This window comes from Struthio camelus, chromosome 8 (assembly GCF_040807025.1).
Source record: "Struthio camelus isolate bStrCam1 chromosome 8, bStrCam1.hap1, whole genome shotgun sequence".
NCBI classification, from domain to species: domain Eukaryota; kingdom Metazoa; phylum Chordata; class Aves; order Struthioniformes; family Struthionidae; genus Struthio; species Struthio camelus.
The window spans coordinates 18,314,000-18,332,156 of record NC_090949.1 but is presented as its reverse complement, the minus strand read 5'-3'; the positions used below and the strand labels follow the sequence as shown (position 1 = coordinate 18,332,156).

General features: G+C 40.2%; 1 protein-coding gene and 1 non-coding gene across 5 annotated transcripts in view; one reads left to right on the top strand and one right to left on the bottom strand.

Moving 5' to 3' along the window:
* The window catches only part of BCAR3 (BCAR3 adaptor protein, NSP family member), a 117,317-nt gene extending 104,082 nt beyond the window's left edge, over nt 1–13,235 (bottom strand). Inside the window, exon 1 of one of the 4 annotated variants that reach the window (XM_068952453.1) lies at nt 12,712–13,235. Coding sequence is in view for 2 of the 4 variants with exons in the window: in XM_068952446.1 (XP_068808547.1) it covers nt 12,712–12,849 (138 nt within the window). In the remaining 2 variants the exon portion in view is untranslated. The remainder of the gene's footprint in view (nt 1–12,711) is intronic. The other 3 variants (XM_068952446.1, XM_068952448.1, XM_068952454.1) reach the window with 3 other exon arrangements.
* TRNAR-UCU (transfer RNA arginine (anticodon UCU)) lies at nt 12,823–12,907 on the top strand. The gene is given in 2 exon segments: nt 12,823–12,859; nt 12,872–12,907. It is a non-coding gene; the product is annotated as a tRNA-Arg (tRNA).
* Nucleotides 13,236–18,157: the final 4,922 nt, after the last annotated feature.

The following is an 18,157-nucleotide window of genomic DNA, read 5'->3' as shown; positions in this document are numbered from 1 at the left end:
CAGTTGTGACTTTGGCAGGATATTTAAAAAAAAAATTGCAAAGTTTGTTTATAAACTGGAATAAGAAGTTTCAAAACTAACAAAAATTTTGTAGTGTTTACATCAATGTAAAACTATGCCTAAGCTCAAAACCCCTTCTATCAGACCAGAGTTCAACAGATTATTAAGGGGAGGTAAACTTAACTACTCCAGATGTTACATTAGAGTTGATCTTGTATTATTAGTAGTATTATTATATAATTTGATTATGGCAGCCACTTAGGAGTTTCAATCAGGATCTATTCACCCAGGATGCAAATCTGCCCTGAAAATGTTTATACTTTCAAAAATTATATTTATATCATTTTACAATTAATTATCCAAGTGTTCTTTTCTCTTAAACAGGAGACCTTAATTCACTAGATATGTTTTATATATAGCCTGAAGGAAAAGTACATGGGTATGACCTCAGGAATGTCAAAATACATGAGTTGAGAAATAATGATTTTATAATTTATATAATGATATTAAAGTTAAGCTAACTGTGGCCTGCAAGAGTGAATTCCCATGCCCAAACTATGTCACACAAGCTCTGCCAGCACAGGGACTGCCAAGGAATCTGAATTTCTGACTACAGGAAGAAACAAACTAGCAGAGGCTGTTGGGGGCTGATTTTGCCATGTTCTTCTGGGGGTCAGCTGCCCACTCAGCACAGCCCCGTTCTGCACCGAAGGAGTGACCCTGGGAAGCCAATGCCAAACCAAAACCAACCCCCCTACCAAAGTTTCTTTAGCACCATCAGTATTACTCTCTTTCTCCATAGCCCAAATCTTTATGCCTCTGCTTTCTCCTATTGTTTTGTTTTCCTGACCTGGCTACTGCACTCCTCCAGCTTCCGGGAATTCCAGACAAACTCCTCCGGTCATGGTACCACTACTCTAACACAGTATGAATGTTGCTTGTTCAGCCTGCCTAGGGATATAATTTCTCATACTTTCACCAAATGCTCTTTGATTATTTTCTCATTCTAACCAGTAGTCTACTATAGAAAACATACAAATGTCTCTAGTCTGTATTGCTGAATTGCTGTACTGCTGAAAAACAGGATGCTGAACTAACTGTCAGTCAAAAGACTTAAGGCCTCCATGCAGCTAACATTAATTAGATAGCAATTACTACTAAATACAAAAAAGTGGCCATTTTCCCTCAAACTAGCTTTGAACAGGACTTGTGCTTGAAGTTAAATTAAGAAGCCATATGCCTACTTATATGCACACACAACAGAATACCTCATTGTCATGACACTCACAAAAGCATGTGATAATTTTGTAGCAGGCTTGTTAAAGGCCACTTGTATCAAAATCTGATTGAAATGTCACTGAGCATCTATCTGGGCTTAAACATTTACCCAAATCTCTCTGCAATTTTTGATGGGGGCCACGATTATACTTGCTTTCAGTCTGTCTTCAGACTGTTTCACTGGATTCCACACCTTACTTGCTGCAAACAGTCATGTTATTATTTGCATGCAAGGGGACAGCAAAAAAGAAGAGATCTAGCTAACAGTGATTCCTGTAATTTCCAGGTACCAAAGACTCTTGAAGCTGCTGGAAACTATAAATTGTTTTGCTTTGATGCTGTAATGACTGGTACGTATTACTAACACAAATAAATCAAGACTAACTTATACCAGCATATATCACCGCCACAAGAAAAGGAGACCATTTGAGTAAACGAAAGCATAAATAGGCAAATTCCAATCAATTCTGCACACAGGAAGTTGATTTTTTGGGTTGTTAAATCAATGCTTCCTGCCTGCCAGCATTTTGGAAACAAAAGTAAAGGCCCTAAAAGAACAAAGGCTGTTATTTTACTGCAGTGCTAGAATTTAGGCAAATTAGTGCTGATTTAGAGTGGCAGAGCTAACTCTGCACATTCATCACAAAGAAAGTTTTGTGTCTGCACTGTCTGCACAGAAGAGCTTTTGATGTACAGCTTTTTGTTTCTTCATACTGTGACTTCTGCGGACTAATAAGTTGTATTAACTTCCATGACCAGTTTTATGAGACAAAAATTGGAAGGAAAAACGTGGAACAAGGATTAGGTATAAAAATCATTTGCTAGTTCAGTGTTCTCCCATTATAGCTGTTAAAACAGAGAAAAAAGTTTTGCTCCTAGATTACAGAAGTGCAAAATCTAAGTCTGGTGCTCTGCTTTTAAGCTTACTGAAAAATTGCACCTTAACAGTCATTTATACAGCATCTAAATGACTTCCGAAGCAAATTTATTGGGTTTACAAATACAAAGCATTTTTGTCCTTTTTTTTTTTTAAGCTGACAATTTTGAACCCTTGATCAAGCTATAATATTTTTCATCAGTGTACAATGCAGTTGCCTACTTATACAGTCATTCCAAACAAGATTATTGAGAGCAAATGTTAACTTAATTGATACATGTGGAACTCTGCTCTTTTCACTTTCCTCAGATACATCTGTTGTCTTCAATACAAGGTAAGTTAAGTTTTGCAACTGTAATAGAAATTAGAGAGATTTCAATTGGGCCAGCACAAGATAATACATGTACTTCAAATAATGAGCACAATCTATTGCAATTTGGCAATATTGATTTGGCACATCTGCAGTTCCAAAGATACCAGTCAAACTACATTATATGATCACCTTCACGATACAATTTTCTAAGCAGAAAATAAGAAAAGGAAATAAGAAAAAGATTCTTTTAGACAAGTCTTTTAGATGGAGCAACACACCAGACAGGTATTCAAAAGGCTGATGTTATTTTTTCTCATCCTGTCCCTCTATTGGAGGCTGTCTGAGGGAGAAGAGACCATTCTGAGTGAAACCGGGGTAGTATTCTTTTATCTCTAATCTCACAGTTGTGCATAACACCACTTCTAGTAAGGGCGTGAATTAAGGCAGCCCTGAGACCTGCAGCTGGGGAGACACAAGCTGTTTCACTTCTGATCATGCCTCTGCTTCAGAATTGATGAACAAAGACAACAGGGAATTAAGCAGCAGCATGAAAGAAATTCTACTTTTTACATGGAAAAGTGGTAGTTGGATAATACTACAGAAGCACTGTGGTGGACAACTCTTTCAGCTTTGTTTATAAGGAAATGCATATGGCCTGCAGTTTGCAGGTGCTCGCTTGCTCCCATGGGCTTCAGTCCATGCTTGAGCCCCGTATTTACAACTGTCACATTAAACTTTGGAGCCAAAAATTACGTCACTGAGTATGCTGAGAGTTCTCCGTGTTTGCTGACGTCAAGTATTTGAGTTTCCATCCTACAGAATGGAAACATGAAGCATGTCTGTATTTAAGGCCAGACACATTCCAGACAAATGCTTTAAGTTTCCTCCTATTTGCATTAGAGAAGACCTTATAACAGACTGCAACCCAAACTGAAAATCAAAGTCATAGCTTCCCCATCTGCCTGTGGTTACCAACAACCCATATAGCCAGTAATATCCAGTCATCTTTCAAAACAAAAAAAAGGGGCTTGTGAAAAATGCATATAATATAGTAAACACATTTCACCCAATAGGTGAAATATTTTTTGTTCCCTAATCCACAGAAAAAATATCTAGTTATAATACAACTGGAAACTCTAAACAAGAAGTTTGGCAGAGTATTGTAGATCGGCACTTAAAACATTTGAAAATTGTATTTCAGAGTTAACCAGTATGGGGCACATCATCCACTTGTGAACCTTAAACTCTTTTGTTCCTATTTGCGTTCTGAAGTATCAAAAAGGTATACCATTCTTTTTCACCTAAATAACACCCTCATCACTACATTGACAACAGACCCACTTCTGCCTCATACCCTCCAACCAGCACACTGGACTCTAACCTGTGCATAACCTTCAGGGTCTTAATTTGCCCCTACAATCCAAGATTTAATCTATCCCTGTATATCTATGATCTACACTCTGATGTCAATTATATTACAAAAAATTTGAAGTCTTCCCTGACTGCTTGCAGGGAAGTAATTTCAGATTTGTACCTGAGAAAAAAGAATGCTCATTTTCACATTAAGTAAATCTGAAAAGCTTCTATAAAACCTGTAAAATGGGATAACCTTGGTTCCCTATGTAGCAGAGAGCATACAGGGATGCAGAGAGGCCTAAGACAGTAGTGAAAGCCCATCAGCCACATCTTTTGGTCTAACGAACTGGAGTATTCGTAGGTAACACTTTGCAGTATGTGTGCCTTGGCATCTTTCCATGTAATCTTCCCTGTTCACTGAAGAGGGAATGGGGTGCGCGTGACAGCGTATGAGAGCGTGTGAACGAGAGAGAGAGTGCCACGGGCTGCTGAGCATCTTCGTGCAGTCTAGAGGTTTGTGGCTTTGCACAGGGTCGGGTGCTCAGTCACTACTGCCAGCACACTCCTTTCACAGCTTGCCAAGTGCGAGTGAAACAGTGAGGAAGATGCAGAACATGAGTGCAGAGTTAGAAGGTATTGACTGAAGAGTCAGTTAATTCTACAGAAATATCACGGAGCTATTACATGGCCACATTTCTGTTGCGAGTAACTCCTAAATTTACTACCTGTCCTTCTAAAAAGCAGTAGCAATTTGCACTGAACACAATAAATATTTTATTTACAGTTTTATACTAAAACTTGGACTTGGAGATCCATCATGCCTGTTATCACATAAAGACACATATGTTATCACATATGACAATAGTATCTGAGCCTGAAAAGAAAAATTCTGACGAACACTGAGTTGGATATCATACTCGCTTTACCTATTAGAAAATGTGAATGCCTTGCCAAGCTATGCAGTAAGTCAAAGGAAAAAATACATGGCTGGAATTTGAGAGCTCCTGGCACCCACTCCTATGTCACACCATTACCTCTTATTGCACACTGTGACTGTAGCTACAAAAAATCAAATGAATAAATTCAGAGCGATACAGTTCCATTAAGTGAGAATTCAAGTAGACAAAGCCAAGTAAAAAATAAACCTTTAAAACCTTAGGGACAATGCTTACTCAGTGTCAGTGGACACTGACTCAACAATAGTTTTTAGCTGGAAAGAAAAACAATCTATACAGTACAACTACTGCCACACTCTGGAAAATCAAAAAGAGGAATACGTTCCATAATATGAAAATCTCTTACAAAAATGCAAGAGCCGGTGGCATTTTCTCTTCCTAGCTCTACACAGAGCAGGTCCTAATCGATGCAGGTTAAAAGCACTTTGCCCCTCAAGAAAGCTAATGACAACACTTAAGGCTTGGATTTACCATCCAGGGACAGTTCCAAAGAAATGTTGGCAAAAAGCATCTGTTTCCTCTGTTAAAGTGAACACCAAGCCAACTCCGTTTGTCACAAAATATTAGGCATTCTGGGCCAAATTCTACTCTTACTATCATCAGTACAACCTTGAAATAACTCCACTGCCTTGGTTTTGTCAGTTCAGATCCAGAACGACTCAAATAAAGCAGAAGTTCACCCAGTGTTTTTACTTACAAAACATTCCCGTGCTATCTGCACTGAACCAGATGACTGCACTACACTAATACCTAAATAGTGCACTTGTTTAATATGTGCACATCATTCACACAGCACATGAGTGAGGAGAGAAAGCACATACTGCATTTAAACAGTGCTGAAGGTAAGAATTTTTTAGATCATTTCAGGTTCATTATGGTCTTTTCAAATTCTTGCTTTCAATCTGCATACTCGATGATGAGTAAAATTTACACATTGATTATCTCAAGGTATTCTATCTTAATAAGCACAAATACTAGAAAAACATGCCCCACCCCTCTAGATTATTTTTGAAATCTTGAGAGCAAATCTGTATACTTGCTGTTGGTGTTCTCTGATTTATTTTCTAAATAATCTGTCAGAAATCTGGAGAGATTCTATTATATATTCTTTTCCAGTTAGATTTGGTCTAAGGAACTGACAAAATAAGGTACATAATAATAAAGCATTTCCACGGGAAGTTTCATCTCAAAATCTTACAGTTAACCTTGCAGATGACTAACTATGTTTCAGGTCAGAAAAATATGTGCATAACTTCTGGATTCTTAGTCCAGCCTTGCAACTATGATGATGAATTACCATTGGCAGTCTGCTTTGTTTTCCCTTCTGTAAAACGTAGATAATGCTTTAGTATTGTTGTTCAGGTTAGTCATCTGCAAGGTTAACTGTAAGAAGTTCAAGATTTACATCTTGACCACATCAAGATCTACATCACAACAGGTATACACATATTCTTCTGACCTGCACAAGAGGAGCTGAAGCATAGTGTCATCTGCAAAAGAACTTTAAAGGAACAACTAAACTGTGTAAATACTTGCTGGCTTGATGGTAATTAAAAAAAAAAAAAGTTCAGATGTTTATGACTAGATTTCAAAATGTAACCATGATTCAATATCCACACAAAGTCTATGTTTTTACCAGCTATGACTTAATATAGCGAGAACAAAACTTTGCACCTTCAACTTTGTCTTTGACAATTATTAACTTAAACAAGTAGTCTTTAGGACGGCTTTGGCACTTAAGGTAAATTGAAGCTTTCTACCTCATAAATTTGACAATCAGGTTGAGACAGAAATAGCTGCTGCTGTTTTCTGCTCTGAAAATTACTAGTAACATGCAGAGAGAGACTAGACAAAATTTCATAATACCAAAGAAATAACTTTAAGTTGACCAGGAACAAATGCTTAAAAAACAAATAGGGTAAATGAAATTGGGTACCTAGGAGTCCATTAAAAAAAAAAGTGGAACTAAGCCAAGGAGAAATGGAGAGTTGCCACACAAACAGAAATCCCAACACAGGGAGGCCAAAGATCAAGGGTAGTTGGTATAGTTAAGAAAACTATGCAGAATGTATCACAGTTAAGTACTTTGTACAGGAGGACAGGTACAACCTGAGAGTACACAAAAGAGCACTGAAAAGGGCTGCATGCGAAACACTTTGGGAAGTTAAAATTTCAGTTCAGTTTCAACTTTTAACTGCAATGTTAATAAAGAGCAAAAGAACCTTGTATTTTCAGAACAGCACTCAACTGCACAAAAATGCAATGGATACAATATTAGTAAAATACAGTAGAACTACAGCAACGCTTAAAAAAAAATGATAGTAGCTAATTTTGACTGTGATCAGCTACACGAACACGGTCAGAATATTTCTGAGCAAAAACTGGCCATAAACCAAATAAGAAACAATTCTGCAAAGCAAATCCCCACTGGAAAAATATTCATAAAGCTTAATTTTAAAAATAACCAAGAAAGGGGCATTTTAAGAACACCTTTACAGAGCAAAAGGGAGACACCAGTTTGGCATCATTTTTGAAGGATGTTTGACTCAAACACTATGCATTTCTGAAACAAATTCTGATATCTTCTAGTGATCCCCCCCCCCCCCCCTCAACGTAAACAACATAAAATGCAGAAATTGTCTTGAAACAGACTCCCACGTTGCTGGAAGTTGGAGATACTCCATGCTTGGCAACAGGCACCCTCTGGGACTTCTCCAGACTTCCTTCCGCAGTGCTCAGAGAGATTCCACATGACTCTGCTTAGGTGCGGCACAAATAGGAGCCTTCTTGAGGTAAACGTTTGTCAAGCATTTTCCACTTCTCCAGAAAAGCTCTGTATATGTAATTACGGGAAATTGATTTCTGAAGGTGTTGAGGATCTCCAGCAAGGTGCTAATGTTCCAATTACAGTGAAAACAGTCAATAGCTCAATGACAAAGGAGCAAAGGAAGTCAATGGGAATCAAGGATGAAGAGTACTTTGGAATCAAGGTTTTCACCTTTCTGTGACGTAAACAAAGCACTTTGGATTCTGACTCCAATAATTTGCATTTATTAAAAATATTACTTTAGCTGTCAGTCTCAGATACAATTGCAGTGAATGGCCTCCAAACATACTTATTCAGAAAGTGAGAAAAACATGAGGGAAAAAAGCCTCAGACAAACAAAGCTAGTGTAGAGACAGGGTTTTATGTATTTTGCTTTCTTAAGTATAAAGAAAGTATAAATATAAAAATAAAAGAATAATATAGACTAGAATAAAATCATAAATAAAAAATTACTAATAAAAACTGACTTGAAGAGAAAAATTCTAGCACCTCACATTTTTCTAGATCATGCTGCAGTTTGCTTTCCTCCATGATTAGAGCCAAGTATCATCATAGCTTGTGCCACAGCTACAACCCCCCGCCCCCAGGGGCTGTTACGACAGCTGGAAACGCCTGGGGGCAGAGGAACAGCCAGAGTTTGCCCATTCCTTTCTCGACACGTCTGAACGTGACTCTCACATCAGACCCTTCCTTGGTTACAAGGTCACCTACAGCAGGGGAGTTGGTGTAATGACGCTAGTATGGTTCCGTATGACCTGCATGTATGGCTGCATTTGTGTGCAAACCACAGCACAATAAACCAATGTTAGCTCTTACATATTTGGAACTAAATGCATTTAGAACAAAACCTGTAAGAATCAAAGAATAGGGTGGTACACTTGTGTTGTCCTGGCAGTCAGATAACAGCTTGAAGCAACAGCCACAGATTCTCAAAAGGGCAAAACTGAGCTCCAATTACTATTAAAAAATTACACAATATGAGGAAAAAGGTTTACATTTTCTCATCAAAAGACTCCATTCACCTCACAGCTAGCTCTGCAGCAACTACACCATGCAAGGAGTCCATTATTGGAGTGATTTGAGATGACTGCGCAGGCCCTCCATCCAACTCCTGAAGACACTGCCTTTGGGAATTATTCCTGGCTACCCAAATATACTTGAGAGGACAGAATACATATTAGCTGAACAACAATCATAAATAAGATAATTTGGAGGAGGTTCTTAAACAACTCAACAGCAGTCTTCCTGCTGGCAGCCTGACAGAGAGATGGGTCATTCTCCAGTGCTCTGCCTGTCTGGAGGAGATAACAGCCTCCCACCAAGGAAAAGGTAGAGATGCCGAAGCTGAAGCGTCACTGACAGCAATACTCCCTGAAAGAGCCCTTTTCAGACTCCTATCTGAAAGATCAGTCCCTGAAATTTCCAGCATTTTTTCTGCCAACTTTGGAGAGTGCTATGTGGCAACTTGTGCCCCTTTCACTTCCTGCATTACGCAGATGAATTATTATAGCAGTAGGGTTGTAATAACCGCTCCTTCAAGGGAGCGAAAGAGATCACTCAAAATATACAGACTGTGTAAGAGCCAGCAATCTCATTTAGATAATCTGTATATAGCAACCTCTTTCTCTATACTGTTCCATGATATCTTGCTCTCAAGTAGTATATGTAGGATAACGGTCTTCCCAACAACATCTGCAGAAGAGCTCTGTACACTTGGGAATTCCTCAATCCATAAATTCACTGAAGTTCCAATCTTACATAAATTGACTGGATACACTCTAAACACTTTTTGACAGAAGTTAATGCCCAAGTTGTAGAAAGTCTCTCTAAGATACTTCAGTCTCATAATTAAGTTCTCTATTTTTTAGCCATGGAAAAGTGCTACAGGATGGTGCTGTTCCTGGCCCTGCCTTTGATCCATTTGCTGTCTTGTGTCAAGCTATTTTTGCCTCAGTTTCTCATATCTAAAATTAGCAAAAATAGCTTAGTTCAGTGAAAATTCTGTAAGTGCCAGTAACTAAAAGCAGCACAATAGGTCCCCAAGAAACTTCTCCTGCTTCCTGAAACAGAGCATAAAGATACAGAGGAGCTAAGATGAAAGCTAGCTTACAAGGTAAGCGGGCCTCAGCTGAAGCTAAAAGAGAGGAAGTCCGGAGGACCTATTTAGGTCCAGCAGCAAGCAGAGATTAGTTAATTCGATGTGTTGTTTTTGCCTTACATACCACATTGCATTTTGTTAGTTTATGAACTGGTGAGCTGGTTTCTCATGCAGCAGCTCCATCTGCTGTCCAAAAGGAAACATGAACTTTGCATTGGGACTATTTAGAGGGAGAAAAGGAAACTGACTTGAATAATTTGGAATATATCTGGAAAAATTTCAAATACTCCCTCATTCAGTTCTCCTGCAAGAATGGCAGCAACAGCCAGCTTAGCATCTCTCTGTGAAACCAACTAACCAAAAAGAAAATATGGTGTATATATAACAATCACATGAATCTCAGGATTCTTCACTGACACACCTTCAAAGCCAGCCTTTTCACAGTGAACTCAGATTCTACACTATCTGTAGTCATTTAGTGCTGTGCAAAGTGAGTGTATAATGTTATCAACTCATACCGGTCACGTGCTGACACTCACTTCACTCCACAGTAAGTGTGCCCACGCAAGTGTGCCCCAAACTGTAAGATGTTTATGACAATTCTTAGTTATTTACAAGCAGTATATTTGAGTTGCAGATTAACTGTTCCAGCAAATACGCTGCTGGTGTTAGATAGACATGATGCTGGGCTGGGTAGACTTTTTAGTTAAGGGTGCAGCACAAACATAAATTTAAGCATATTATTTTGAGGACCAACTCTGTTCTTAAAAAGTAAGTTCAGCTTCTTTTATAAAATGCAGAACCTGAGCTGCTACACCTTAAGCACTCAAATTAAGCTTTTCCCTACACAGCATTCCTTTACCAGGAGCGCTACAGAAAGCGATGCAGAGGTATGTAAATGCTACTATCCAGAGCAGTATAGCTGTGGCAAGAATATGCGGATGCAGAGCTTGGAAATCCAGTCAGGCCTGCTCTGAGCCTTATAGAACTTGGTGATTCCTAGATACTCTATGTTTACAAGTGCTCTGGCTCCACAAGTCTGCTAGCTTGGGCCTAACTCCAGGACGGTGCTTGCTTGAACTACAGAACCCTTCCAGAAATGCCACGTTTTCCGAGCAGCATTAGAAGAACCATTTGATTACTAGTCAGCTAATTAGCTTTGGCTCACTGTTATCAACACGCATACTGGCTGACTCCGTGAGGAACCGCAGGCTGAACCATCACATCGCCTTCCTTGCCCAAGCTGCCTAGGTTATACATTACACTGGATATCTCAGCCCTTAATACAATAACTAATGGAAACTCTATCACAGAGGTTTGTTTCACATTGATTTGATTTGTTTCCTGGTTCCTCAGATTCGAGGGTTCAAGTTTCTGGTCAAGTTTCTCTCTACTCCAGTTGATACTGATAGTTTTTAAGTATTATTAAGTTAAAACCGAGATTCTCACAAAATCATTTTACTTTGTAAACGAGGCCCTGGCAGCACAGAGCAGATCTCCTTCCCATGCTGTCTTCCCCCCCCCCAGTCAGCAGCAGCAGCTGTTGCGCACCACCTGGCCCTGGTGCCACCACCAAGGCACTGGCGGACCTGCACACCCCAGCGGAGCATTCACCCCGGAAGCAGAAAGCTATATAGGATGCACCTGGGTTTAAAATTGAACTTTTGGGGAGGGTGAGAGGAAAGAATAACCCTGTGGACTGTAATTTAGTTTTTTTAACATGCTTATTTTATTTAAAAAAAAAAGACTTGCTTCAGATCATAATTACAGCTTTCAAGGGAAAATCTTGATTTACTGAATCCACTGGGAGTTTTACTATGAATTTAGATGAGGTAGAGTTCAGCTGTTGCTCCCTTTAAATGGATTTAGTAACAGCCAATCACAGTATTTGGAACACTGATCCAAATATACTGTAACGTTTTCACTGATATTTAATATTGTTACGTTGTAAAACATTATTTCCCTAATTTGTTTTCTTCTTTCCACTTACAGGCTTTTTAAAAGAGCTCATAAATATTCTTGGTCACTGTTTTCCAGGCAGAAGTGCATTTCCTTACCTGTCACCTCACCATGAGTTGCTGTAGTCTCTAGCAGAGGTTGCATGGATTTGTTTTCATCTCACTTGTCACCTATGTTTTGTCTTTCAGATTACCACACAACTTCTTTTTTTTTTTTTAATCTCATGTGGCACTGGAAAGCCTGCAAGACACTGTAGTGCATAGGATGCCCAGTAAATATAGCCAGTTTTCCTGGTTCCTTTAATTCAGATGCCATTGTTTTAAAAACCTTGTTTGAGCTTTCTCTAAAAACCTATGATGCTGGAAATCACTACCCTTAAAGCATTTCTCACATGAAATGCGTTTTAGATAGCTTAAGTTTTAAAGTTGACTCTGCATATTTTCCATATCCTCGATGCTATGGCTAAAGGTTCTTTTCTTGGTCTGAAGTTGAACTTTCCCATTTAGTGCAAAAGTGGAATGCTGTTAAAAACGTGTTATAAATAATTTTAATATGAGAAATGCTCCTAGAATATATATTTGTTAACGCAAAATCAAAGCTGATGTTATATGTGCTATATGTCATCAATATAGCACTTCCATGTGTGTAACAAGATCCAATTATATAAAACTTCTTTATGCAACTTTATGAAGGTTTGGAGAAACAGTTCCACACATTATTCTCTAAACATAAAGGTTAATATTAAAAATGCCCAAGGAAGAAGACAATAAATATTTTATATTCGTTATTTATGAATGAAAAAAAACGGCGTTTCAAAAGAAACAACAACGTATCCATACGAGGAACGTTTAAACGCGAGCCTGTCCTTCATACGTGTTTCCCCCACCCGGGACGCGGCCGTGGCCAGGGTTCAGGAGCGCGTACAGGCTACCTCGGGGCTTGTTTGCAGAGCAGCTAAAAACACTATGCCTATTCACACTTGTGAAAAGATAAAAAACAGTATTGTTTATGACTGAAAAGAACGTATCCGAAACCAAACACACTTACGGCACTTCCGAAGTCCGGATGTCCCTTCCGAAGGGCAGCGAGCGCGGGCCGTTGGGTGCTGGGGGCGTCGCGCGCAGGCTCTATAGGCGGTGTGCAAAAAGTCCAACAGGTGGCTCCGTGGCGCAATGGATAGCGCATTGGACTTCTAGAGGGTGAAGGGATTCAAAGGTTCCGGGTTCGAGTCCCGGCGGAGTCGCATCTTCTCTTTTACTTATTCTTCCTTTCAGCTGCCGTCTTTTCACCCCGCTTTCCCGTCCTTGCCCTCAGTGCCGGAGCAATCGGGCCGACCGACCTGGCGCTTCGCGGCGGCCGGCTCCCTCCAGCGAGGCTCTCCGAGTCCGCCTGACGGGGTGCTGGGGGCGGCCGGAGACAACGGCGCCAACCTCCAAGCAGCGCGGCAGCAAAAGAGCCGTTTCGGCTCGAAGCTCCGCTTAGAAAGATCGGTTTTAGGAGGCTTCACTCGCGGCGGGAGGCCTTTTCCCTCCCAGCCAGCGGGAGGAGCGTCGTCCTCCTCCCTCTCCGGTCCTGCGCGCGGGGGTAGGGGAGAGGGGGCAGCAACGGCCGCCGGCGCGCGCGGGGCGGGGGGGGGGCAGCAACGGCCGCCAGCGCGCGCGGGGCGGGGGTGGGGGGGGGGCAGCAACGGCCGCCAGCGCGCGCGGGGCGGGGGTGGGGGGGGGGGCAGCAACGGCCGCCAGCGCGCGCGGGGCGGGGGGGGGCAGCAACGGCCGCCAGCGCGCGCGGGGCGGGGGCGGGGGAGTGGGCAGCAATGGCCGCCAGCGCGCGCGGGGCGGGGGCGGGGGCAGCGCCCGGCAGCGCTGAGGCGCGCAGTCTGCCCGCCCACAGGCGGGAGCCGGCAGCAGCCCGCGGCGGAGAGACGGGAGCGAGAGCAAAAGCAGCCTGCCAGTCTACCCGCCACTTCCACACGCAGCGTTAAAAAACCTCAAATCTGCAACAGCCACAATTTTGTGCAAATCTGTCAGTGCCTACAAACCAACCTATCTGTGCTTCCAGAACAGTCTGCTGAAAACATCGTCAGTAGGAAATTAGCCTACTCCTTTCCTGGAGGCACTTGACTGATAGTCCGCGATAAATTTCTGGTTAAAGTTACTTTCAAGCAACAAAACAAGCCCACAAAACGAGGAAGACAACACTGAAGCATTTAACACTTAAATTAACATCACCTTTTCTTCCCCATATACACGAACCTACAGATAGAAGATAAATACCCTTTTTAATAATAGCAGTTTAACAAGGACTAAAACCCAAACAGCAGCAGCACTAAAACCAAGCCTCCTTGATTTTGATCATGCAAATTTAAGACTCTGAATTATGGAAATTTGGTATCTTCTATCTCGGGTGGCTATGGCCTCTCCTCTTTCCAACTGTAATCATGTTCATTATTTTTAAACAATAAAGGGAAGGAAAAATCCATCTATTTGGAAATGAAATTGCTATTGGTAACATTAACTGTAACTAACTATAACCCACTCTCAGGAATGCGGATTACCAGCAAGATGCACTAAGCTAAGTATAGTGCAAGTACAGCCCATTAAAGAACCATCAAACTTTCACAGAATTCACAGATAAATATAAAAAAATTAAACCTCTCACAATATTGACCCCATAAAAACCAACTAAATCAAGTGACAGATGACAACAATCTTCCTTGTTTGCACTTCCAACAATGCATTTCTTCCCCAATATTTACTATTCCCCCTTCTACTTCTAGTACTTAAGGACGGCCTCAGTTTGTCAGTGAATTTACCTAGTTCCCAGTGAAAAATTCAGGGCAGAGGCTCTGATATACATATTTGCATGCTATAAGCAATGTTTTAAAAAGTGTTACTTTAAAAGCTTACAAGTTGAATAAGTGCTACAGTCCAGAAGAAAGAGACGGAGAAAGTGCATGATCAAGAAGCAGGGAATTCTTTACAGATGAGCATGTAAGCAGGTGTGGGTAGGAAAAGGTCTCCTGGGATACAGGCAATATAATGCAATGCAAGCCTGAGTGGAAGAGTACAGGGGAACAATTCTACAAAATATTAGTATGAAGAGGGTTTTGAGGAAAATGTTGCAAAGACAACATAAAGTCTTCCAGGTAATTAAGACTTTGAGTATGACGCAGTGAGAACCAATAGAAAAACGCAAGAACTATAGCAAGCAGCATGAACTGGACAAACGCTGTTAGTTACAGAATTCAGGACGAATCGAAAAAACAAAGCAATGTATAGGCAAAGAGGCAGTCTGATAATCAAGAATAATTGTTATACCTGACTAGATATAAAGAACTCTCTTGCCATGAGGAAAGTCAAGCAGTGGTACAGATTACTCAGGGAGACTGTGCAGTCTCCATCCTTGAAAGTTTTCAAGACCTAACTGCATAAGCCCTGAGCAGCCTGGTCTGACCTTAGAGCGGACCCTGCTTTGAGCAGGAGGGCGGCGAGGATGAGCGCCCGTGGTCCCTGCCAAGCTGAATTATCCTAGGATTCTAAATTTTACCAAGCCTCATCTATCTAGGCTCCTGTGATAAAAAGACAGGACTTTTTAAAAATTAAGAGATCAAAAACAGTCATACCACATTGAAGGTAGTGAAGATAATCAACAGGACCAAAAAAAAAAAAAAAAAAAAAAGAGGAAGGACAAGAAAAGATAGCTTCAGTTTTAGGAAGACTAAGTTGACTGCTAAAAGATTATTAAAATCCTCCAAAGAAGGGATAAAGAAGTAGTGTAAAAATGAGCAGCACATAGTAGTAGTTTACTTCTGTACCTGCATTACCATGCCTACTAGTGGCACCACACCAGTAATAATACCTCTACCACCGTTACTCTGCTCACTTTGGATTCTATCCCTTTGATTGTAGCACCTAGGAGACGGACTGTGAACTCACTGGGCTGTGCAAACACTGGGTAGCCTCTGCCGCAAGGACAAAAGGAAAAAGGAATATAGGCAAAACCAGGGGGAGCAAGCAAAAAGAAACACGAGAAATGATTTAGTATTCATATCTGCACAAAAAATTCTAGTGAAATCCAAAACAGCAATAAGTGTGTGTGTGTATGTATGTGTGTGTGTAGGGGTGTGTGTATATACACACACACACACACACACACAGATACCTATCACTTCAATCTCAGGGAAATTTATTAGTAACTGCTTATGTCAATAAAGGCAGAATTACAAAGTACAGCATCTGATAGCACAATCACAAGAAATTATTACTTGCAATTCATAGATAAACAGTTTCTCAAAATATGCTAATGTTTTTCAAATAATTTTTGATATTTTTAAGTTTTTTCTGAGAGATCTCATCATCATCAGCTTATGCAATCACATGATGCATTTTTGTTTTTACTCATTCGCCCCAGTAACTTAAATCTGATGCCAACTTCCATCAAATTTAATTGAAAAGTAAAGGAGTCCAAACGATGAAATTCCTATACTGTTATGAAAATTGGTACCTGAGAAAAGATACACAAACTAGTGCCTTCATTGAAAGAGGGGCTGAAACACAAGCTCAGACAAGAGTCCACTGGCAAGCCTGCAAATAAAACACGCAAGTACTACCTTGCAAGTCAGCAGACATGATCAAGTACATCTTGCCTCCTATTCTTACAGGAGATAGGCGCTTGCTGGGCGCAGCGTGTAGGAAAACAGAAGGTATTAGAAAAAGTGAATAAAGGGGAAGGCTATCAGGCATGAAACAAATCCCTCATCAGCTATGTTGCATGTGAAGCAACTTGTTTTAAGGAGCTGTTAGCCGACTATTGAGCAGCCTGAGCAACAGACATTGAGCTGGTACTTGCTGTGTTAACACCAAAGCTTGCATTTATCTTTTAAAGCCTTTCAAAGTTTTTCCAATTTCCACTTGAACATCCCAGGATGCAAAAGAACGACAACTACTGTGGTGCCTTGTTTTCCTTCTTCAGCGTTCAGTACAAATTTTCTTGTGCTTCCACGACTCATTCAGAGAACAAGACACCATAGTTGTTTTTATTGGCTTTTTTATCATGCAATATTAGCATACATTTAATTGTATTAGAATAGCAGCTACATGTTAGCCGAGGCATGGGGACCGATTCTTCTACTTATACGTGTTTGATACTTCCTAATGAATTCACTTTACTTTTTGCAGCACTTATCTCCAGGCAGCCAACACTTTTTAAGGAATCTAGATTCCTGTCTGTTTCTGGTAGTGAACGATGGACGACTTCGAAGAATGGAAAGGAGCGTCAAAGGTCTACGGAAAAAATTCTTTTGAACTTCAGTTGGTGATGTATACCATGGCACTCGTTTCATTTCAGCCATCTCAAAAACAAATATCTAATCGTTAAAAAAACTAGCTATTTTTCCTTCTCAGTTGTAGAAAATTTGATGGTTAAACATTGGTCAGGAACATACTTCTTGTTTTAAATTTGCAAACTTTAAAATTCTGTGTTCTCATCATACAAAAATAAATCAGCATCCCTAGTCTTCTGATATTCATTCACCCAATCCGTCTAAGCCAATGTAGTGACAGTTTACCTCTGCTATTATCTGTCTTTTCTGCTTCTTAAAGGCAATAACTGAGTTATGCTAACAGTAACAGCAGCTTAACAATAACCAGGTCATTAAAAAAAACCCAAAAAACAAAAAACAAACCACACAAAACTTTACACAAGAACAAAAGGCTATATATAAACTGGCCCTGGAGAAAGACAGAACTGATACCTGATCTCTAGTTCTTCAAAGGTAGCAAAGGCTTTCCAAACCCACTCTATTAATTTTCCTGAAGAACAATTCCAAAGTCAGCTACCAGACCACAGTCTGCAAATTACCCTAGAAAATGGACCCAACTGACAAGTTATTTTTGCAAAAAACATTAGACCATTATCTAATGGCAAAAAGTAACGAAGAGCAACAAAGAAGTGGATGTTAAAAAGTGTGTGTGCGTGCATATGTGTACGCGTGTATAAAAATATGTGCACCTACAGAATCCCAAGGCATTCTGAACCACATAATGTTCACTGTTGAAATAAATACTTCACAACCAAACTATTCCTCGCTACCTTTTGCCACAGAATTGGCCAGCAACACCTCTGGTAAGACACGGAGAAAACTTGCTCTAGTACATAGCAAGTCCCAAGGTGAAGTACACATCTACTTCAACAAATTGAACTTTCCAATTCATTCATGACTGACCAAACGAAATTAGACTGAAGACTTAACAGACCATAATCCATGAAGTCGGATTTAGTGCTCAGATTTAACAATACACCTTCAAGTCATCATCTCTTTAAATTAACATTTAAATCAGCATTTCATATAAACCCACTTTTAGATACCTGATAATTTGATAAAGACCCCTACCAAAATCCCACTGCAAATATTTCCCCCAAACCTCAAATTACACAATCGTCAATCTTAAAAAAACAAACAAAAAAAAAAAAAACCCAAAAACACCAGCAAGCA